The following is a 23,582-nucleotide window of genomic DNA, read 5'->3' as shown; positions in this document are numbered from 1 at the left end:
TAAGAAAGTGCATCAGCCTATGAGAAAGATATTTATATATGTGTGTGTGTGTGTGTATATATATATATATATGTGAATTTCACCAGCTTTGTGGAAGATTTTTATAGGGTAAGTTGGCTAGAAATCAGCCCTGAAGGAGCTAACATAGCTGAAATGCTGAGGAACAAGGGCAAATTACATTGGATGAGCGAAGCAACAGTTGGACTCTCTTCAGAACTACATACATGTGCAAGGCCACACACATTCAAGAATTTGGGGCGCAAAACCAGTAGGATGTAAAGCTGTACGCTCATTTTTTTTAAATGCACCACTGAGCAGCTCTGCCTGCAGGTGGTTCAACACCTCCGGATGCTGTGAGGGCAGCTCTGAGCACATCAAAAAGGATCTCTTCTCCACGGATATTCCCAGAAAGCAGCTGGCAGCCATTTGGTGCAGCTTGTTACCGTGAAGGACCCCAGGGAAGTTAGTGCTTTGTACCACAGCGCTTATGAACGTCAAAGCTGTGCTTGGTAGTGCTTTCTTGCTGTGCAGAAGGGCCCACTGTAACTCACAACTGGACTACATCCTCGTCCAGCTCCGGCCAGTCCTGCACAAGCAGAACAGTTAGTCTTTTTAGCACTACTATTATTAATAATAATTTTCCTCGGCTGTCTGAGACAGCAGGAAAAGGGGGCTTAAGATATCCTGTAAAAGAGACAAGCACACAGCTGGCTGCTGGCAGCAGCGGCGAGCATCAAAGGGCTTGGAGCGGAGGGGGGAGCCAGAACCATGCGCGAGGGAGGTGGTTTTGTGGCAGGCGCTGCCCCAGAGAGACAGGGCAAAGGAAACATCACAAAATGATTCAGAATTACGATTTCAGGATGGGAGAGCAGAGGCAAGGGAACTGTTAGGAAACATCAACTTGCACAGGAGAAAGGCCATGAAAACTTGGTGTCAGAAATGGCACAGAAGCTCCTGAGTGGGGCAGGAAAGGCAGCTGCTGAAGACAAGAAAGCAAGCAATGGCCATGACAGAAATTTCTTCAACCGCACGCAGCTGGGCAGAAACAAACAGAGCCATTATATGCTCATGGGTTCGTCTAAAACAGTGTCAAACTGAGAACCTTATCTAAATGGGGGGGGTCAATCAGAGAGTGCACTGGAGAAACGCTCCTGCGATGCATAGCTAAGACCCTGCGGTGACCTATATGCCTATGTTACAGTCCTGCTAATCTCTGCTGGACCTCTCCTGCACACACCGAATGCTGTGCTGACAATCTGAGTTTACTGAGGGACTGAAAAGATTTCCCTGGAAATATTAAGGGTGTCAGTAACCTTTTTTGTTACCCTGAGCTTGAAGTTGGCTTATCCAAAGGCCTAATGCTCCCTTCCCATCCACTCCCTGCCCCACCACACACACACATGCAGAATTTGGACCCTTGCAGCCCTTTCCTCCACTTCCCCTAACTCTTCACAGCTTTCGAGTCAGACCAGTCTTACCGCTCTGCCAGAAGCAGCAACCCAGCTCCACTGGCAAATAATACAAGGAAACTCAGCCCAGCCAAGGCATGCGCTTCTTCACTTTTATTCTGTACATTTCCACACAAGTCACAATACAGAAAAAGTGTCCAAAAGGAACAATAACCATCTCTTTCACTGTATACAGATTTCCTCCTTCCCCCAGTTTAAAATCTCCTTGTTTAGCAACACAGTGATCAAGATACTTTATATAAATAGGAAATGCAAGAAAATCAGGGAAGAAAATACTTTCTCACTTTGTTACAAAAACCCCCTCCCCCTTCCCATATCCCCCTTCACTGCTGATTACCTGAACCCTGATTCTCTGTTAAACGTATAGTTTCATTTCATGGATGCTGCTGCATGCCTCGGATTCCTTTTGCCAGCTGGCAGCCTCATGATGCACAGCTCCGGGGCATTATGTACGGGGTCAGGCAGCATAAAAGAGCCCTTTGTGATGTTATTACAAGTCCTGGAACAGATGTGGGTTCAGATAATAGGATATGTACAAATACTGGAACTCTGGATGCCCATGAATTGTTGGCTGAATATGTGCATTTGTTATTTGACTTTACTGCTCTACTAAGGGGACTAAACACATTATGGAGTGGTCCAGATTCTGACCTCTGTCACACCTTGGCTCACCAGGAGTGAATTTAGTGCAGAGGCGATCAGGATCTGTCCTTTATCCTCCCTCCATCATCTCCAGGAAGCAGCAGGTGAATATCCACTATATAGCCCGATGGAAACTCAGCCCTTCCATCATGAGGCTGTTCATCACCATCCCACATGACAACGACTCCTTCTTAGCCTTGTTCCTTTTTGCAGGAGACAACTCCAGTTGCCTAACTCTTTGCTAACTATTGTCCTCGTTCTTTATCAATTTTCATCTCTCATTTGCCAAGTGGCCAAAGGAGATGCTAGTGTGAAGGCCAGAGAGTCTGCTCCCTCAGATACTTGGCCTCATTCCCCAGAAACCTTTTGCATCAACAAACTCAAGTAGTGATTTCTGGGCTGTTGGACAAGATACTGTGATACCTTAATGATAGGACAGAGATGACAGAAAGAGGTATTTCTGAGACAGACTCCCCCAAATGAAACACTCTGTGCTCAATGAACTCAATATAATGGAATAGAACTGCTCTAAAATTCAGCAAAATATTATCCTCTGGAGGGAGGGAAACCACCTGAATGTTTTCATTGACCGGAAACACCACCTGAGTTAAAATTTTTAATACAAGATAGCTCAAACACAGAAATCAAGCATGAGAAGTGCAAATGAGCTCATTAGAAACTTGTCATCCTCCTGCACTCTTAACTATCTCAATTTAAGCCAGATAAACTAAAAAGCATGGGACAGGGCTATTCCCACCGTCCTTCAAAAAATGGGTCCAAAAGAAGCAAGATACTATATGAGAGCAACATGACAAGGCACAACAAAAAAACCCCTCATAAATAGTTAATATACAGCAGTTTTTGGCCTTGCAACACAAAGCACCTTACCTGTGTGTATGGGGAGGTGATATTATCCCCATTTTACAGATAAGGAAACTGAGGCACAGGAAGGTTAAATGACTTACCCAAACTGACTCAATGACAGTGGCAGGAATAAAACCTCAACCCCTTGATTTGCAATCTTCTGCTCAATCCCTTTGACCACAGTACCTCCAGAAAGACGTGCTGATGAATTATAACACACAGCACGTGCTTTCCCTGTTCTGTGACACAACCATGTGACACGCAGTTAGACTTGTAAACTATCGTAAGACAGAAGCATATCATTAAACATAGTGATTGTTTTTTGCATAACCTTTATGCTTTGCAATAAAACAATGGGTCAGTTCTTGCTCAGAATAAATCCCCACTGAGCTAGCAGTGGCAGTCTCATAAACCAGGTTCAGTCCTTACGTACATTGCATTTTCATTAGCACACACTTGCAGCTTGATGAGTATGTGTGTCCAAAGGAGAATCATGTTTCCCCACAATGCACCCTGTTTTTTCCCAGTGAAAAGCTGCAAAGCCATAGCTGATCTAAAAGCTGTGCAGAAGCAGAGTAGCAGTAACAGTGGCAGCGAGGAAGGCCTGTAGTTTGTAGCAAAATGTTCCGCTCACTGACTCAGAGAGGACACTGAAACCTCCACGGACTGCCAGAAGGTTTGTGTGGGAGTTGCGGAACACAAGTCCTCAGCTATATCATTGGCTAGACTTTCCAAAATCTTTCAAAAGCCTCCTGCTTCCAAAAAGCCGGCTGCATCTGAAATGATTGGCACAGGGTTTACAGCACAAAATAATGCAGGCAGAAGAAAAATAACCTTCATTTCACAGTGTGAAAGCACATTTCACCTTGCGGAGATTTCTACAGAGAAACACTGGCAGTCATATTCCATGTTTCCCTCCGTGATCCATTGCACCCTGACAGGCCAGTGGCCAAGGCTGGCAGCTCCCAAGTCCATTTGGAAGGGGATTTTAATCCTTGATTATTTTATTTTCCAATAGAGTTACAGGACACAGAGCATATGCAGCCCATGGCGTGAGGGCAGCTAGATGGCACCCATTACAAAGGGCAGTCCCACGCCGGCTGCTCTGAGAGGAAACAGGCAGGAATCGCCATCCTGGGGCTGCCCCCTGCCCCAGCACCAGGAAGAGAAACACAAAGAACTTGGAAGAACTCTTAAGAAAGGAAGGCAGCTCCTACCATCTTACTGATGTCTGCATGTGTTTTATACTCCGCGTGGCATGTGGTGGAGTGTCTGGAATAGGTAGCCTCCAAAGAGACCTTACTTTTGCCAGTAAGGTGCTAGTTGGATCTTTCTGCACATAAGGCATCCCTCCCTGTCCCTTTCCCCAGATCTGTGAGGTGCCACAGTAAGCTAAAGAGAGACAAAGCTCCCAAGAGCTGCTTCGTGCTTTGAAGGCTCAGCCACTTATTTTCTTTCCTCCCAAAGCCGTTGCATGATCAAAGGAGGCAGATGGAGAAGAATCACTCTGGAGTGACATGTAAATGGAACAAAAAACCTGATAAGCTTCTGCCATCTCCCTGCGATTTTTCTGCGATACATGCTGAGCAGAAAACCGTATGGTAGCAGGGCCAGACATTTTGCATGAGCCCCGCACACTCGCTCACTGGTTGGAAGCAGCTGCCACTTCTCGCAAGCACATCACGGAGCAACACAATCACATTTGCCCAGGCAAAGATTATTTAACAGGAAAATCACAAAGGGAAGGAACATGAGAGTAGACCAAAAAACAAACATTTTTTTTTCCTATTGATATTAAAACTAAGTCTGAAAAGGTTGAAATCAACCCCTCAGGTGTGAAATAATGATGCTTCTTTATGATGTCCATCATGCTTCCCATTTTCTTAATCTTGAGATATTATAGCTGCCCTCAGAGGTGCCGTTAGTGCTGCACGTCCAACTCACCCCTAGTACAGAAGAATTTCAGCATTCCCTACCCGTGTCTGGGCATGGTCAGAGGAGATCCAGCCATCTGTGACTCTAGTCAAGCAGAAGTATCCCAGGGGCAAGCACATGAGCAGGATTTTGACCTTTCCAGTCAAAAATGAAGGTAACATGAGCTAGGGAAAAAAAGAGGTCATTGAAGAGTAAAGACTTGAGTAAGGAAGGCCTGAAGAGAACAGAGCAAAAAAAGGGAAGAAAAAGCAAAGAGCATTCAAGATTATTTTAAATCAAATTTAAATAAAATTATGTTCCATTTCCTTCCTGCCATTAACTGCCAGCAAGCTCACTTTTTTCGTAGCTTTGACATGAATGTACTGCTCCCACATGCCATGGAGATAAGGATACTATTACAATAGTGGCAAGACCACAGGAGAAAACAGCTCACAACTGCGCTCATCTCCTATTAAACCAACCACATCAACAACAGTTTTCCCTTTCTGATCAAAAAAAAAAAAAAATGGTCCTGGGAAAAGGGCTGAAGAGAGGGACAGGAGAGGGAAGACAGCTAATCACTTTGTGGCCTATAGTAATCATTGCTTTTGATGTGGCATTGTTTCCATCCATTTGGAAGGAAAACCTCCAGTATGGCTAAGGAGCAGGGAGAGGTGTCATTGCATGACTTAGGGCTCACGTCTCACTTCGCGAAGCCTCAAGATTTTGAAATAGGAGGGTGTGCCCCACCAGCCTGTGTGGTGATCCCTGTGGGGGCAGGAACAGGATGCCCCCTGCAGATGGATGACATAAATATTGGGAGCAGTGAGCCTAGAGAAGAAATGCACCCATCTCACTTTATTAAAAGGAGATGCATCTAATTGTGGTACGTAAATACTCATTACAGTGACATTCAGTAGCTAGCATTACAACTCCCTGACCAGAAGATAGCAATGCTTATGGAAACCATTCTGTAGGGTCCCCATTCCCTGGGACCAGCTTAGCTTTGCTTTTCTAATTTTGCCTTCTTTCATTTTTTGTGTGAATGTCACACAGGGAAAAAAAGAAAACTGGAAAAGTGGGATTATCTATTAGAGCCTAATTAGCCAAGTAGAAATCACTCATGTCTGCTGCATCAAGCTCAAGAGCTTCTTGAGCTTCTTCTCCATACCTACAAACCTAACTGGTTCCTGCAGTTCCTAGACAGGACCTGGATTCCTGAATACATGTAGGAACAGGGACTGCCTTCTCCCTCTGCTTGGCCACAGGCTGAGGAAAAAGTGATAACTGAAGGTCATCAAGTCAGTTGGAACCAGAAGGCCATTTTTCTCATCAAAATAAAGTGTAACACTAAGAAATGAATTGCGACTGTGGTTCATGCATTAGTAGTTAGGTAATTGCTGCAGCACTTGTCAAAACTGAGCACTGGATTGCCACTGCGTACACTTTGCTGAGTGGTAGGTTACACATCAAGCAGCCTCCTAGACAGCGACTAATTGAAGAGCCAGGTGTTACACTTTGCCAGCAAAAGGAGGCTGCTCTAGATGAAGCAATTACATATGTAGTACTATATTGCTAAAAGAAGTAGTGCTTATTTCTTGCATGTCAAAATGCTACAGCTTCTACATACTTTGTATGTGAATGCTGGAGCTGTTAACATATTGGTGAACTCTTAAGTAGCATTCCCAAATCAAGGTTTCTAGTGGATAAGGGCAAAATAATTCAAGCAAATTTCTGAAGAAAGTAGGTCTTTTCCTTTCTTGGATATTCACTTTCTTGTGTGTGTGTCAAGACAATCACTGCTGCCTTAGATTTACAAAATCTCCTCCATGTAGGGGATCCAGGAGCACAAGCTGACTGATTTTAAAGGGCTAAGCATAAAATGATTTCCTTAATTATAGATGTGTTTATGTTGAAACAATAGCTTTTGTTGCAAGGCATCACCCTGCTTAGATTCTAAAAGTCATCATGTGCCATGACGTCAGAATGAGGAGTTTTTAAAATGAGCTGCCTGTCTTCCCCACAGTCTGGGTAACTAAATACATGTGTACTGCATAGGATAGATTGTCTTTTTTTTTTTTTAAAAAAAAAGCAGCCTGAGAAACAAGAAACTGCAGCTGAGACTGGAATGTGGCACCTTATAAATAAGGCAGGAGACAAGATGCACTCTGATGGCTGAATACAGTAAGGTTATTCAGCTCTAAGCCTGCCTAATCACTGAAGTCAAATGTAATGAATTTACTGGTGCTATCAAGGCCTGACGGAGGGAATTTTCCCCTTTTGCAGAAATGGCACCATACGTGGCTAGTAAATCCTTGGCCAAGGCAGTGGCCATTGCTCCAGTGCACATGTACAGCGGACAACAGAATGCCACTCTCTGTGGGCATCACCATGGGCAGTGGTGCTGGAAACATTTTGGGGAATGAAAGGGAGGCCCCTGAGCTCTGGTACCTACAGAGGATCTCAAGCAGGCAGCCCAGAGAAGTGTGCTGCCATGGCACAAATTGGAGTACACTTAGCCAAGGTCATTGCTTTGACTGTTGGGTAGTCCATCACTCCCAAGCCAGCTTTTAAATAGAATTAGAAGTGAGAAACTGCCCAAGTACTTGGCCTCCTTTTGGGCAGCCCAAGCCAAGTGCTGAGCTGCTGCAGTCTGTCTGCATCAGTAACTCCTCAGCAAAGGCTGAGACATCATATATAGACCCTTTATATATTCGGTTCGCCCCAGGAGCTGGATGCAGCGCTGGGTTATAGCTCCTCTTGAGGCATTTCCACAGTGCAGCCATAATCTGCATCCTGTACTTCCAAAGGGAGCTAAAGCACTGAAGCTCGAGACACATACTCCACATAAAATTCTGGTCTTCTTCAATATGCTAGCAAGTCACTTCTAGCACATTACTGAGTCGCCGTTGCAATCAACAGATTTTGGCAGGCAGCTCATGGGATTTTAAAGCTGTAGCTATCCATTACTAAGAAAAATAGTTGCCTACATTGCTGTCAAGAAAGTAAAATGAAAAGATGAGTACCACAGTGAACCCTGCAATACTGTGTCCTTTAGCATCACAGGTATCCAGAAAGGCACAGGTATATGATAAGCTGTTTCCAGGACTGCTGAAATGACTGAGGATACTCACATTTGATGCTTTAGATTAATTAGGAAGCTAATGTCACTTTGGCTCAGATTCAGTGAGGAAAATAAAGGGAAGAAATAATGTTTGATGAAGGGAAAAGAATAGGTATAATGGAGATAAAAATGTTGATTTCAACAAGCTTAAACACCATTCTTATAAAATACTTCTCCATGAATGTTAGTCTGGTGCAAAAGAAGCAAAAAGTAGGGGAAAGAAAATGACAGACCTCAAATGGATCAGCACAAGGAACTGCTTCCTTCTTGGAGTACATGGAGTGCAAGGACAGAATTGTCCTTGGAGTGTTTTCAAGGCATCCAACTTCCCAGCATATCCATACATTTCTTGAGTACCATTAAACTCCCAGCAAGCTTAAGGCTACCAATGTACCTTGCCCATTTCATAGCTTTTGCCCAGAGTCAGACCATCTCAACATGCTTTTGATAGATTGGAAGGGTCAACACATAAGCACACCCCACAGGAGGCATGTGGGATGGTGTAAAGACAAATAGCCACCTTCTAGGTGAGGTTGTGTGTTAGTGACTTTCACTACCATGCACGTCACTGTCACAGCAAAGACAAAAATGAGCAAAAGAGGCCATTAAATACTACTCAAACAAACCTCCCACAGCCACACCACCAGAAAAACCATGCACCCCATCTATTCATCCACAACACCACCAGCTCTGCAAACGTAACTGGGAAGATCAATGGCAACAAAACATCAACATTGCTCTATTTTCTTAATGTCTACGGTGCTTCTGTACGACAGTCCTCATGTAGCAGGGGACATCTCATGTAGTCCAAATGCAGGCTATGGCACCATAAGTTGAGACCAAGTTATTCTACTGCTGCTGGGGAAAAGCAAGGGTGACAGGTGTCAGTAAAAACATCTACAGACATCTGAAAGTGCTAAAACACAGACAACCCATTGCATGAAATGGTGAAAGAGCCACTGGAGTCTGAGGCCTGTTTTGTAATGGGAAAATTTGCCTTGAACTCCTGTCTTATATGAGTCACTCAACCTCACACCTCACAATATTGAGGGATGCTATAATTAGTGAGAAATGTAGGACATTGTCATGTCTTGGATAACACATAAAGATATCTCTAGCATTGAAACATGAAATAATAAGAGTAACTGATGCTATTAAATAACAAAAGTAAGTTTATTTTATCAACATTATAAATATTTTCTTTCCCTCCATTTAACTCCAAAATGAGATAGTAAAACCAGTACAATGCAACAATTCAGGAGCTCCTCAGTTCTACTGAAAAGGATCCCCTTTAATAACAAATTAAAATGGAAAATGATGTTTTGTCAGTCCAGCAACCCCCGTAGCTGAGCATCCCTAGATACTTTGTCATTCAAATGGCACAGTTTTAAAAGTGTCTGTGCATATGTGTGTGAGTCTATATATATGCATACTGATATTTATAAATATACATATATATAGTAATATACACACATAAATAGACACAGCCACAGAACAGACACTTCTAGTAAATCAAGATGTTTTACATGTAATTTAAGTGGGTTCACAGCTGCACACTAAAATTTGGGCCCTGCGAAGTGCAGACACAATGATACTGTACTAAGCTAGACCCCAAGCGCTCAAGAGATTCAATACGTACATGTCACCTTTAACTGCTGCAGAGTCTGCCTGCTTCTGCTGGCTGTCCAAAATCGAAAATCCCACGGCACTTGAAAAGGGGTAAGAAATAATCCTGCAGCATCCTGGCCCCAAATTCCTTTCCTCAGTGAACCAATTCTGATATTCCTGGCTGTGTGTGAGCCATTGCAGAAAACAACATACATGCTCTGTTATCTACAAATACATCGCCAGTATCTAACACATGATGCGTGCAGCGCTTTGGGACACCTTAAATATTAAAGGCACTACATACAGTCAGCTCCTGTCCTATCTCCAGTGTTGGGGTTTGTTTTCATCCTACAGTAACTGCCTCCTACTGAGTACACAGCGCAGGCAGCTTTCCAGAGGCACAACAGGCTCACTCTGATCATAGCATCGTACTCCAGCTGCTGGGGAAAAAGGCAAGCCAGACTCTCTCATGTGCTCTAAGCTCCTTTGAGCAGTCCAAATGGCCACAAAGGAGCTCAGCATATCTGCCCGTCCTGCCAAGCTGCTCCAGAGCCAGCCCCTGCTGCAGCCACCCCCCGCGCACGAGGGATGTCTCACCAAGGGGAGGACCACGGAGGACAGAGGGGGACCAGACCCAGCCCCCTTATCATAATTCACGTGGCCTCTGGAAGCTACCTGTCATTAAAGCAAGCCTTTACCGCTCCACCTGCTTCACGGGACTAAAGGACTAGGGAGCTGCAGCGGGCTTGCTGACTGTCCTCTGCTCAGGCACCAGCCTGGCCTCAGCACAGGACAGGACCCAGCCCCTCGTGTCATTGAAGCTTCCTCCATTGCTCACTTCAGTAAAACAAAGCAAAACCATAAAACTGACACTAATATAACTCTTATTTTTCATCAAATATATAGAAATATTACAGCAACGTCTTTCCTTAAAGGTGGGAAATGATGCAAGGCCTACCATGAAACCACAGCATGAGGATCTTCCTTGTGGAAATTTCACATACACCAAAATCATACTCTGATTTTTTATTTTAACAGTTGCCAAATTCTGTTCTAATATATACACATACTGACCTTCGCCACAAGCCCCTGGATGATTATCAAGGGAAGGAATTTGGCTTTCATATTTTATTTTTTAAACAAGAAAGGTAAAGACAGAAAGTAAGACAAAATACATTTTGTGTCGCCATTCATCTATAGATTACAAATATATATAGTTTCCTTCCAGAGGAAGAAATACTAAAGAAATATTTTGCTCATATCAAATGAACTTTTGAAAACAGAAGGAAATAAAATATATTTTTTTCAGCTCCTCCCTCTCTGCCACAATAATCACTCTTGGTTTTTTTTAAAAAAAAAAAAAAAAATCGCATTCATTTCCTTTCCACAACTTCTACCAAGGAAGAAAAACTTATCTGAATAATGACCTGAGTTATTTTCATGGTTTCCAAACTGCATGTAATCCCAATGATCACCACCTACCAGAGACCTACACCTAGCAAGGCGCATGAAAACAGACACCGGTGGATCTTTCAAACAACAAAGCAAGATTCAAAAATCTATTGCAAGAATTATGCCAAAAGTGGGATGTGAGCATCTTCATGGGAACTGGCCAGACAAAGTGGAAGTGGAAGCTCTGCTACTTCTGGCATCTGAGTTGTCTGTAGTGATTGAAAACCTGAGGGTGAACATTCTGTGTATGCCTGTGTGTATGTGTGTTTGCTTTCTGTTCTTTTGTGGTTACAATCTTTGAGGTAAGACAGAGAACAGATGAGTACAGAAGACACAGCTGGCCTTTACAGCAGCTAAGCAACTTTATGTTTCCGAGCCTATAGTAGGCAACAAGGCAAAGAGCTGCCACTTGTCCTTCTCCAGTGGGATAGCCTCTCTGAAACTTTGTTCCCTTGGCAAACCAGACAGTTTACAGGTTCAGCCAAAGAAGGTTTTCCTATTCCCAAGGCGACCGGGGTGGTGCTCCTTTGTTTGTTGATGGCAGCAAGCCTAGTCTGACCGCTGATGTTCTAGGTCTCCTTCCTACCTCTGGCCGTAATGCAAAGGGGACTGGGTCCATAAGTCAGTCCATCAGAACCGCCCCCATCTTGCACAGATCTCTCCCCAGTGTAAAACCCATCTTTTCAAAAGTAAAAAAAAACTATCAACTTTTCAGCAGGCCTGAAACCTGAGCAGAATCAGGTAGGTCATCATATGCGCAATGGTGGCATGAGAAACCTTACTAGTAACTTTCTGCTCTGCCATACAATGTGGTGTTATCCCATATAACTCCTTTCCATACAAATTACTGTCTCATGAGGATACTGTAATCATATACCCCGCAACAATGAGGAGGTTAGGTTTTGTTACTGCCATAAATCTAACTGTGCCCGACACCCTGGGAAACAAGGCAATAGGCAGAGTCCTCTCCAAAACTGAGAAAACTCCCCAGTGATTGAGCACTGAGGATGTAGCTTCCAAGAGCACAGCAAGGAAGGGAATGCAGCTGGTAAAAACGTTCGGTTTTCCTAAGGGCATCCAGAGCTCCTCAAATTTTTTGCTACTGCCTGACCATTTGTGAAGACTTAACACAGAGATAACAGGTACTATTTAACTGATGAGAAGTGAGGGGAATGAGGGAATAAAAGGAATGCAGGAAACTGTAGGGATGGAGGAGGGCCTGGTTGGGTGCTTTAATGTCCCAGTTAGTTTGGTTCCCCCACACCCTCTTTTCTCTTTCTTTTTTTTTTTTTTTTTTTTTAAATAAATTGTACAGATGAACATGGGAGAAGTTCATGCTACTTGCTGGAAGCAATAAAGGTAAATTTCCGTGGCCCATGGATTCCACAGACCTTTGAGTGTCCCGCCTCATCCATCATGGGCTAATTTATGGAACCTAACTGTTCCGTGGCAAGACTCAGTAGCCCTTAGAAACTGGTGGCATGTCCTCAGGTATTTTCCATGAGAGTGAGAGACACGTTGATTCCATCAGCTTCTTCCTCACACGATGCCTGAGTGCCTCAGGTGCAGCCTTGCGATTTCCAAGGATCCTCTTCAACGCTTTCAGACATCAGACTGCTGTCTCCAGATCCTCATGGGAAACCATTTGGTAGTTTTGTCGACTCTCCAGGTAGGAGGCCAGATCTGGGTCACCAGCTTGCTGAGCCCTGTCACGAGGGGTCTTACCCTATAATAAAGAAACATGAAGAGAAAGTCTTGTGCTAACATATTTAGAAGAACAGGTGAAAGCACGACCCAGAGAAATTACTACAGGAAGGATAGAAGGAAATTTAGAGAATTTACTTATTTGTTGTACAAGTTGGTGTTAAGTCAAGTTTTTCTATCAGAGTCATGAGATTCTGAAGATTTTCAAAGTCCTTGTGTTGTTTAGGACAAATCATGCAGTTCTGCAAGGACATGCTACTTGATACAGCACACAGAAGGGCTCATGCTGGAAGGAACTGATTTTTCATTCTAGGGCTACAGTCCCTATGAGAATGAATATGACACACAGTACTGTAGCTAACACTTGAAAAGTGCACTTCACAGACTACACACCTTGCTAAGGGTGTGCAGAGAGAAACACCCAACATTTGAGATGGGTTCAACATGTGTCATTCTATCTCAAGTACAAATCATTTTTCAGTGCATCAATTTGCTACTCTGTTATCTGAGCTACCTTAGAAGTACTGTTAAATTGGACCCCAAGTCTTGATCCTAAACTATGAAAAAATATTGGAAACACATTATTGGATCTCCACAAAAACATTCCTGCTCCTTTGATTTCTGGGAAGATGAAGATTAACAAGTCAGAAGCCACTTGTCTGGATTTCAGCTGTTGCAGAAATTATCTTTTGCAATGTACAGCACTCATCTGAAAAAGAGATAATCTCTCTCCCCCGTATAGGCTACCCCATACAGCATTACATGGTAGGAATTGTTTTTAATTGTCTTGCTGCAGCAAAGGTGCTTCTAACTCTGGAACCCAGAGATCCAACTACCTCTCAGCTGCTGACCACAGGATGCTTATGCTCAGAGATGCCAGAGGGGCAGCTTCTGGACCACGTTCCCAAGTGATCAGGTTGTTGCATTGAGAGAATATTCCTAGGGTTTAATTTTTCCCATATTTCTTTCTCAGCCAAGCATACACCAAGAGAGGGTTGTGGTTAGTGTCACATCAGCGAGCACAGGGGCAAGCAAGGGCAAAAGAAAACGGTTAGCCATCCTCACAAAGCAAGTCAGCCACAATAATCAAGCCTCACAGGCGCTATGCAATCACAAACCAAGGCTCCCGCAGGCGGTCCTTGCCTCCAGGCCTCTCTTTTGACCACACAGGAGGAAGATGCTGCTGTGCCACAGAGATGCCTCATTCACACCCAACGCACCAAATCGTTTGAGGCCAAGCTCTTGGTGAAGATGACCCACGTTAGGGACTGAACTGAAGTCTCTTGTACTTGTTTAAATCAATACAGTTTTCTAAATAAAAATAGCTTGTTCAAAAACAGCTGCTCTTGGCACACACGAGGAAGCCTCAATCATGCACACAGCAGGGACGGATGCTGATCTGTCTCGCTTGGCTGCAGTATTTTATAACTGGTTGACAGGGCTGGGTTACCTTGGAGTCCATCTTTCTCAGAGAGGCTCCCGCATCCACCAGGAGCTGGCAGACGGCACGATGGCGCTGGCAGGCTGCCTTATGTAATGCTGTCTCACCCCTAGACCAAAGTACAGAAACCAGCAGTGAGACACATCACACCAATGTACATTTACAAAGTATGAGGTGCAGAGGACAGACAGAGAAGGGTGCTGTATTTCTGCGAGGTTCCCTCTTGCTGGCAGAGGTAGACTTGTGCATGCTCTCCCTTAGCATCTACATCCTTTGACTCAGTAGGAAAGCCTGCAATGCACAAATAGCAGATGAAGAATTTCTGAGGGGTGGGAAAGAAACATGCACAGGTTTTATGCATTCAAGGGACTGAATGTCACATTTCCATCCAACCACCAGTTCTGCTAACTGCTGCAAAGGCAAACTAGCCACCTTCTTATTTCACAGCAGGCAAAACAGCAACAGTGTTGTTCCTTCCTGCAATTTCTTTCCTCAACCTTATTCTTGGAGGCATCCTAGAAAAGTCCTGCCCATCAAAGCCATGACTGGTGTACTTGCTGCCCTGGTTCTGATACCCTGCTCTCTTGGATTTATAAGAACAAGAGCTGTGTTTTTGTTTTCCACTGCTGGACTGGTGAGTTACTGGGGAAGCTTGAACACATGCTTTTCAAAAGAGAAGGGTAGGTAGTGGGAGCAGATTTATTGCAAAGCTCCTCATTCAGACTGGGGCTACATGTAACAGGATTCCAAGACTGACTGTAGTACCGAGGTTAAAGAAATCTATCTAGATTTGCCTAGGAAAAAGAGGAAAATGTGCTTTCAGTGGGTTGAAAAGGTGTCCTTAATACTAGTGTCCAACAGGTAGGGCCATGACATAACCTCCAAATTAACAAATGACAAGAAACCTGTGTAGTAGGGCAAATCCTGCACCTACCTACCCAGAAAGTGAGAGTGCATAAAGGAATTTCAGCATCAGTCCATGACCAGGTAAGTTGAAATATTAATAGGCAACCTTGTAATGAATCTGCCTCTGCTGCATGAGAACTAGATTCAGAATGGGATACTATCTGATTTCCCCCTGAGGATCAAAAGACAAATTCATGCTACCAGTTACGGCTTGAACCTCCCATTTTCAAGAGTGAGTTGTAGAGGGACCTTTGTAAAGTGAAGCCCTCATAGCCATGTTCACTTGCACTTTATTTCAGAGGCTGTGCTATGCTACTGCATGAAGAGAAACAGGCAGTCCATCCATACTCTGTCACCCCTGGACTGCACACGTGTACCTTGTGCAGAACCTTTCTGGCGTTCTCAGTTAGCAGAGAAGGGCACTGTGGGATGACGAATGGTAGGTTTAACCCCTACGAAAATGGTTACTTTTGCTTCCCATATATTCCATATACTCCCCAGGATTATTCATGCTTCCCTTATATGCTATTTGTGACACCTTGATTATACAACAAGATATAGAGCAGTTGGGAATTGTAAAGTAGTCTTTTTTTTTTTCATAGTAACAGAGGTGATCCAGGTTCTAACTACTGGAGATAAATTTGCGACTGCACAGGTTGTGGCCACTTGGGAGAGCTGAGGCAGAGCACTCTGGATGAGTCAAGAAGGGACTGAAGAAAAGGTGTAGAGCAAGAAAAGCAATTTCCTGATTTCTGGAATTTACCCTTCAGGTTGCTTCCTCAGTAACTGGATTCTGGAAACATCAAAGCACAATGCAGGACTTGCATTCCGCTAGAAAGATTAAGGAGGCATAGGAAGCAATAGAGAGGAAGTCCTTTTTGGAGTTCAAGAAATGTTTGTTTTAGGCCAGAAAAACACATATGAGGTGATTGGGTGGGTTTGGGGGGACTTTTGTTTGCTTGTTTGTTTTTTAAGAGATGTGTATTTTACAAGATTTTTTATTTGAAAGTTTGCACTTGAAAAACAAGAGAAGTCCGCTAGGTTAATGCACAAAATTTGAAGGGCAGGGTAGGTTGTACTTACGTTTCACTGTCTGTCATGTCCAGTAATTCAGACGGACCTGCAAAAGACAGTCAGGTATGTCATATAGCATTTGACTGCATGACTGGAAGAGTACGACTACCAGGAGAAGATTCCCGGTACAAATAGGTAAAAGAAGCCAACTGAAAGCTCAATTTGCACAAATATGCCAATCTTCAAGGTAATATTTGCTTGTGCAAGCCCTTGCACTAGCAAAATTCTGAATGCAGAGTCACTGTTGGAGTGTCAGCACCAGGGAGTAGCAGCCTCTAAATTATACTGGGAATGAATATTCATGGAGTTTATTTTCTCACTCTTCACCTTGCTCAATTAAGTGGTTCACGTAAGTACAGTGCATTGAAAATGCTGATACACTGGAAACCCTGATACATTGCAAGTTAAATTCAATTGTTAGTACTAGAGGAAAAATGTCATTAGGAAGTTGAAATTAGCCAAATTCTGTCCTGAATGACATCCCTGTGCTACTCCATTTAATAGTGTTATACAGAATGTAGATCAGGGTGGAATATTCCCAGTGGTCTTTATATTGATATGCAAATCTTGTACTCTACTGGTTAGCAATGATCAGGAAAGTAAGATTAAGAAAAACAGAAAAGATTTTTGTTAAGTGGGACAAAATAATGCATTTATGCTAATGTTCTTTTGTCCTTGATATTCACTACAGGCAGATGTTTATAGCAGCAAATTCCATCACTGAATTACAGTGATATGGAAAGGCTAGGATCTGGATAGCATTTAAAACGAGAAAAACTTTTCCCTTTGCAGTCTGGCTTATTATTCTTCTTTCCACTGCTCTGGAGCGTAGTGCCAGATGGTACGGGGCAGTTAGCAAAGGGAACAGTGAAACTTTACAGGAATTTTCCTTCCTATGCATGAATATTTCTCTTCAGCACACTTTGACTTTGAAATTCAAGAGTCCTCAAGAGCTTACAGCAAATCTCACCTGAAGCTGAGGAATTTCACACTACCTGCTTACAAAGGCCTACACACAACCTCTCTACACTCCTTTCGCTCTGCGTATGTGTCAAAATGGATCAGAGCAGCCTGTCTCTCTCTCACTCCTTTTACAACATACACATGCAGTATCGTTGGGGCAGCCAGCTGCCTTGGCTCTAGGAGCTGCAGGTAGGTAGCTCCTTCACTTCATCTTCTGTCATCATGAGAAAGGGGTTGTCAAAAAAGTATCATGCTTAGTCTCCAGTGCACAGGGCATTGCATACCTACCATGGGAGTTCTCCAAGCTCATTAGCCACTGTCAATTTTTAAAGCACAGCACTCTGACTCTACCGCCACACACCCTCATCTCCTCACTTGACAGTTACGTGTTCAATCCTCCCCATCAAAAAGAAGAATCACTCATGACCTCTGAGCTCCCATAAGCATGAAGAAGGATACAGGGGCTAAGCAAGGCCCGTTGTTGAGAGGAAAGAAAAATAGTGCCTGAGAAACTAAAAAAGAAAAAAACCCCAACAGATGAACAAAAAGACTCCCTTACATCTCCCAGGAGAAAAGAAAATCACGTTCTCTCAAAAATAGAGTCAATTCTCCATGGCTTGCTGCAACACCACATCCCAGTGATACGTAACCAGGAATGGCCTGCAGTGTGTTAGAAAAGACGCTGCTAAGTAAACTATTATTTCTGTTCATGGATGGGACAAGGAAGGTTGTGATGCAAAGGTGGAATAGGGTGACTGGCCTGGCTGCATTGGTCATAGAGGTACTTGCCCTGGTAAGTGGAGAAGAGTGGAAAAAGATATTAAAACATTAGGAGGAAGGATGGAGAGAAGTTAGAAGAATATGACCTGAGAGGGAGGAGAAGCTGGGGCAGAGCGGGTCTGGAGAGATGGGAAGCTAAAGGTGAAGGAAAACTGGTCTGGAGCAGGAAGAAACAGCAAGGCTAGGACAGAGGAGCTGAGTGCTGAGGACTGAGCAGGCAGCCTGCGAGTACAGACCTGAGGAGGTGCCAGGTACGTCCTGCCCGTGTGCAAAGGGTGCTCTCCTAGATACTGACCCAAACAAAGCATTTCATGGGAGCGCCCCACTCCATCCCAGTCATACGTAAGGGCCAGATATTGGGGTTAATCAATTAGCAGCACAACGTGGCACCAGGATTCAATCGTTTCATTCTTTCTGGCCTATCTCTGAAGCTGGAATGTCCCAACTCACACACAGCCTGAGCTGTGCCCTTTACTTCTTTATTTTATTTTCGCTTGTGTTTCTCTTAAACCATCTCACGCCCTCTTCCTAATTCCCTTTCCCCTCTTTTTTGGACCTCATTTTTACATCAGTCTCCCTGGCGCTGCCAACCGACCATTCCAAATCCCCCTCTGCCCTGGGACAAAAGCTGCACAGATGTGGGAAGGGCTGGCACTGGGAAAGCTAACAGCACTGTCATCCTGACCCAGCGGGGGGGCGGCTGTTTTACTCCGGGACAAGAGGCAGAGAAAGAAAAGGGGACCAAGGCGCAGAGAGAGGACAAAATAACCCAATAGAAATCCGGAAGGGAAATGCATGAGTGAGATTTCTATCAAGGAAAACAGCAGGGGGGAAATAAAAACAAAAGATAGAAATGTGTGGAGAGGTGGAGGGAGGAAAAAAAGAGAGAGAGAGAGAGAGAGCAACTCGGGGGGCTAAAGAATGGCAGGATGGGGCGGGGGGGAGAAGTTCGCATGAAAGGAGCTGAAAAGCATGACGCACTGAGGGGAAGCCCAGCTGAGATCACTTTCTTTCCTTAACATCTCCGATAGACTGTCTGTGTAGAATTATTAACTTTTTTCCTTCTCTCCTTCTGCCCCCTTTCACTCCACCAAAGCCCCTCTCCAGTTTCTCAGGAGGCAAAGCAGCCTGAGCTGGGGATGGGAGGAGGGAAGGGAAGGAGATGCTCAAAAGCAGCTGCCCTTTAGCTGAGCTCACAACAACATAAAAGAGAGACTAAATGACCATATTTCAGAGGCTTTTCCAAAATATACGGCACCATGCAGTCCGAAAGGCCTCCAGGACCACAGCACACCCTGCCCTCTCCAATGGATGTGGTTACAGCTACCCACAGGAGACTCATGGCTATTAACCCCTGCCAGTCCCTTGTCCTGTCAGTCCTTCACAGAACTGGGGAAGAAGTGTATTACTTTAAGCAGTAATGTTGGACATTATCAGCATTTCTGGGCGTTCATCTGTTTAAACCCTCTTTATCTAATAACTTGATTGAGGTTGCTACCTGGGGGACAAAACTGCATTTGGTTCCTTACCTTCAAAGAGGAAATATTTTTAAAATAATAGTAATCTGCAAAGTCAGAACTATTTCAAGCCTCCCCCCAATTCCACACTCCTCCTTTTTACCCGATGTGAAGTTTAACAGTGTCTGATTTTTATTGCTAGTGTCTTTTAGCTCAGAACTTCCATTGTAACATAGAAGGTAGTCAGGTCATGGGAGCATGCCTTCCATCGTAACTGTCTCTCAGCCATGTTGACCTAAAATTTGGTAAACTTGCAGATTAAAATAGACTATTTTATACCTTGTGCCTTCTAGGAAAACTAAGCTTCTGCTTAGGCCCCTCACAAACATCCACTACCCTAAACCATTCTGCAAATCTAGGCATACTAGCACATGTCAGGCAAACTCACTCTCCTTCAGTGTTGCTTTCTGATGGCTATTCAAACTCTGTGCCCGACATACATCTCTGTCACAGTAAAATTCACTCTCCAAAAGCCTTCTTTGGAACTCCTAAATCTGGTCAGGATGCAAATCCAAACTCACTGATGGCTCTTCACTGTTGATTTTGCAGTGCTGAGAGTAATGAAAACATCATCTTTTTTACCAGAGGATGTTATATAATGGAGCAAGGACATTGAGGTTTGAGGTCACAGAAATGTTCAGGATAGGATGCTCTGCTGACTGACCGTTCCATCAGAAGTTCCCACCACAAACTCCTACGGCAACTATAAACATCTTTCCTCTCTTCTGTTTAAAATTAAAATGCCCTAGATGAACTACAGAATTCTTGTTCGCCTTTTGAGCCTCTAGAGAAGAGGAGAAGACAAGGAGAAGGCAAACCTTGGAATGTCTTGTATACTGGTTATAAATTATAACTAGTTCAGAACTGCCAGATAAAGACTCCAAGCCAAGTTTGATCCCAAATACAAATGATGATTTAGGAGGTCCTTTTTCTCACTGAGCTTCTTAAGTCTTCCCTAATTCTGTATGTGTTAAGCAAGTAAACAGTTAACTTTTCTCTAATGTGTATGCATTAGGGTGTGAGATAGTTGCTGATGGCAGCAATAAACAGATGTGGTTTTGATACCTACTGAGTTTGGCCCTCAGCTTCAAGCTAAGCGTTCCTTAGCCCAGCTACAGACAGATCTTGAAAGGTGACCCTCCTAGTACAAGCAAAAGACCCTTGATTTAGGAAGGCAGTCTTGAACAACATACATGTCTGTGTATCTGCCCTTCCTGGACAGGGGATAGAGAGAAACTGTTTTGCAGGAACAGCAGCCAACTGTTCCTGCAGCAGTAAGCAGCTGTCATCCTGACACCTACTACATTGGTGCTTCAGCTGCTATTCCAGGCTTGTGCTAGTCCACTGCTAAGTCTCTGGCAATACTGCACAGCAGTCTCCTTCTGTGACTCTGTGCTAGTTTTGACTGGGATAGAGTTAATTTTTTCCATAGTAGCTTGTACGGGGCTATGTTTTGGATTTGTGCTGAAAACAGTGTTGATAATACAGAATGTTTTAGCTGTTGCTGAGCAGTGCTTAGACAGAGTCAAGGCCTTTTCTGCTCCTCACAGCACCCCACCAGTGAGTAGGCTGGGGGTGCACAAGAAGTTGGGAGGGGACACAGCTGGGACAGCTGAGCCCAACTGACCAAAGGGGTATCCCATACCATAAGACATCATGCTCAGCATATAAAGCTGGGGGAAGAAGGAAGGGGGGGGGATGTTCAGAGTGATGGTGCTTTATCTTCCCAAGTAACCATTACACGTGATGGAGCCTGGCTTTCCTGGAGATGGCTGAACACCTGCCTGCTAATAGGAAGTAGTAACTGAATTCCTTGTTCTGCTTTGCTTGCACACACGGCTTTTGCTTTACCTATTAAACTGTCTTTATCCCAACCCATGAGTCTTCTCACTTTTACCCTTCCGATCATCTCCTCCATCCTACCCGGGGTGGGAGCGAGCAAGTGGCTGTGTGGTGCTTAGCTGCCGGCTGGGGTTAAACCATGACAGACTCATCTCTGCTTTTTCTAATTTAAGAAGGGTTATTTTCATCCCCTTAACATCTGAAATCATTCTGATCAAGATCACAGAATAACCTCTTGCATTAATGTCCCCTGCATATTTGCAGAAAGCATAAAGCCATCTCCACAAAGGACAGTCGCAGCATCACTACACCATTTTCTCTCCTTCATAACCCCAGTGTTATGGGCAGGGGGGGATTCCCCACTCCTGTATCACGTTCAATTCACCCCACTAGTTTCACACCAGGCGGTTAAAATTCCTGCTATGGTGGGTTTTGTCTTGTTTTGTTGTTGTTTTTTAAAGATATTCAGAAGATTTTCCTTGTGCGATTAATAAAAGGTTTTCTGTATGTACTGTGTGCTGGAGGGTATTTTGCAGTGGAACTCTTATTAATATTAACTATCTCCAGTCGTGTATAGGAAGCAGACAAACTACAGAGGAAGTATGGCTGGGCAGAGGTAATTGCTAGAACAGGGTTAAGACCCATTTTTATCAAGCATGGATATCTGCAGAAATGAGAAGCTAGATACAGGGAAAGCCTCAGATATTAGTACCATTGGATTGGGTCTTATACACTAATTAATGTTGAGAAGATGCCAGATGCCAGAGAATGCAACAGAAAAACAAGGACATTATGATGATGATGATTCAGCAAGAGAGCTCATTTGTGACTGAGAAGTGCCCAGGGTAGAAATGAGTTTCATTAATTGCATGGTGGGAGAAGAGAGGAGGCCCCTATTAAAGCATTGTCCCGTGCACTCTCTGATCCCCAGAGGATGTTAAACAAACAATGCATTTGGAGAAGCCCAGAGGACATAAGTCTGGAAAGCTGCGAAAGTTTCCTGCCATCCTTGGGGATAAAGTGGGGAGAGAGGAACTGAGCTGACATTTGCTCAACCTTCTGGTTTGTCTTTGTCTAACAGTCCGTAATCCCGCACATTTCTCTAGTCACTTCAAAAATTCCCATGGATTTCCTGCTCACATCCTTACCAGCTTAAATGACCTTGTTTTAAACCTTCACCAAAGGAACGGTAACTGGGTCAGACTGTGAGGACATGAAGGTATACATGCCTAAGAAAAATCCTGGAGAGGCAGCCATGACAGTGAATTTGCACAGGTCATGTGCACTGTGAGAGGAGATCAGAGGCAGTAAGAAAATTAAGTGAAATTACGTCTGTCTACAGAATTCAGAGACACGTATATGCAATGTGACTTAATGAGATAATCCAGAGAAGTTAAATAGGAGGTAGAGTTAGCACTGGTAAGACTTGTTACAACTGGGGAGAAAACTAGCCAATATTTGGATATAAGGCCAACTACACTTAGCTTCCCATGTGTAGGTATCTACACATAAAAGAGTAAAGTAGCCACTCAGACCCCCTCAGTCAGGTATCTGGGGCACAGTTCAGTTGCCCAAACACAGGTATTTTGTGTCATTCAATATGCCTATGGGCAGGTCTTGGGTTGCCTTTAGAATGATACTTGCTTGGGCTCCAGCTGCCAGCCCAGTATGGGTCTCCTACAGGCCTTGTATGTTACCCTGTAGACCCATGCAGATGTCCTGGATATCCAAGGGCAAATGACATTAGATAGTTATGTTTAGCTAAATGAATGAAGCGCACAGGTAACTGTCAGCTGAATCACTCGCTGGGCTGCAATGACTACTTTGACTAGGGTTTCCCTTGAGCTAGTCATGCTAGAAGTCTGCTGCTGTTAAAGATGCCCTCCTCACTTCCATCTGCCACTGAAAGAGGACAGATCTCCTCTAGTATCTCTGTCATACAGGAGGAAATTAATTGAGTCATGGATCTCTATTGACAGTACAGGAACTTAGACCCATAGATTACATGACAAACTACATGTAAACACCTAAACTTAGGAGTCAAGCTTGAGCTGAATCCCACCCCAATTAACACAAATGTTAACTGATGGATTATTGCCTCTTCCTTTCCTATTAGTTGTGCTTTTTCTTCTCTCTGTAAAATTTCTGCAGTAACTTTCAAGTATTAGGTAACAATTATTCCCATTACCAGAGGCAGCCTCTGTGTTTAGTGCTACACTGCTACTGAAATAATATAGTTGATTTTGACATCCAGAAGTCAAAATAGCCATTGATATTTTGAA

At 43.8% G+C, this 23,582-nt stretch overlaps 1 protein-coding gene across 1 annotated transcript in view; it reads right to left on the bottom strand.

Annotated features, from left to right (window-relative positions):
* Positions 1-12,682: 12,682 nt before the first annotated feature.
* The window catches only part of DGKI (diacylglycerol kinase iota), a 137,094-nt gene continuing 126,194 nt past the window's right edge, over positions 12,683-23,582 (bottom strand). The window contains exons 28-30 of the mRNA XM_075705529.1: positions 16,208-16,244; positions 14,228-14,327; positions 12,683-12,799 (exon numbers count right to left, since the gene is read on the bottom strand). Coding sequence (XP_075561644.1) covers positions 12,683-12,799; positions 14,228-14,327; positions 16,208-16,244 — 254 coding nt within the window. The remainder of the gene's footprint in view (positions 12,800-14,227; positions 14,328-16,207; positions 16,245-23,582) is intronic.

Source organism: Pelecanus crispus, chromosome 1, assembly GCF_030463565.1.
Source record: "Pelecanus crispus isolate bPelCri1 chromosome 1, bPelCri1.pri, whole genome shotgun sequence".
NCBI lineage: Eukaryota > Metazoa > Chordata > Aves > Pelecaniformes > Pelecanidae > Pelecanus > Pelecanus crispus.
The sequence above is the reverse complement of the archived record's forward strand: the minus strand, read 5'-3'. Positions and strand labels throughout refer to the sequence as shown.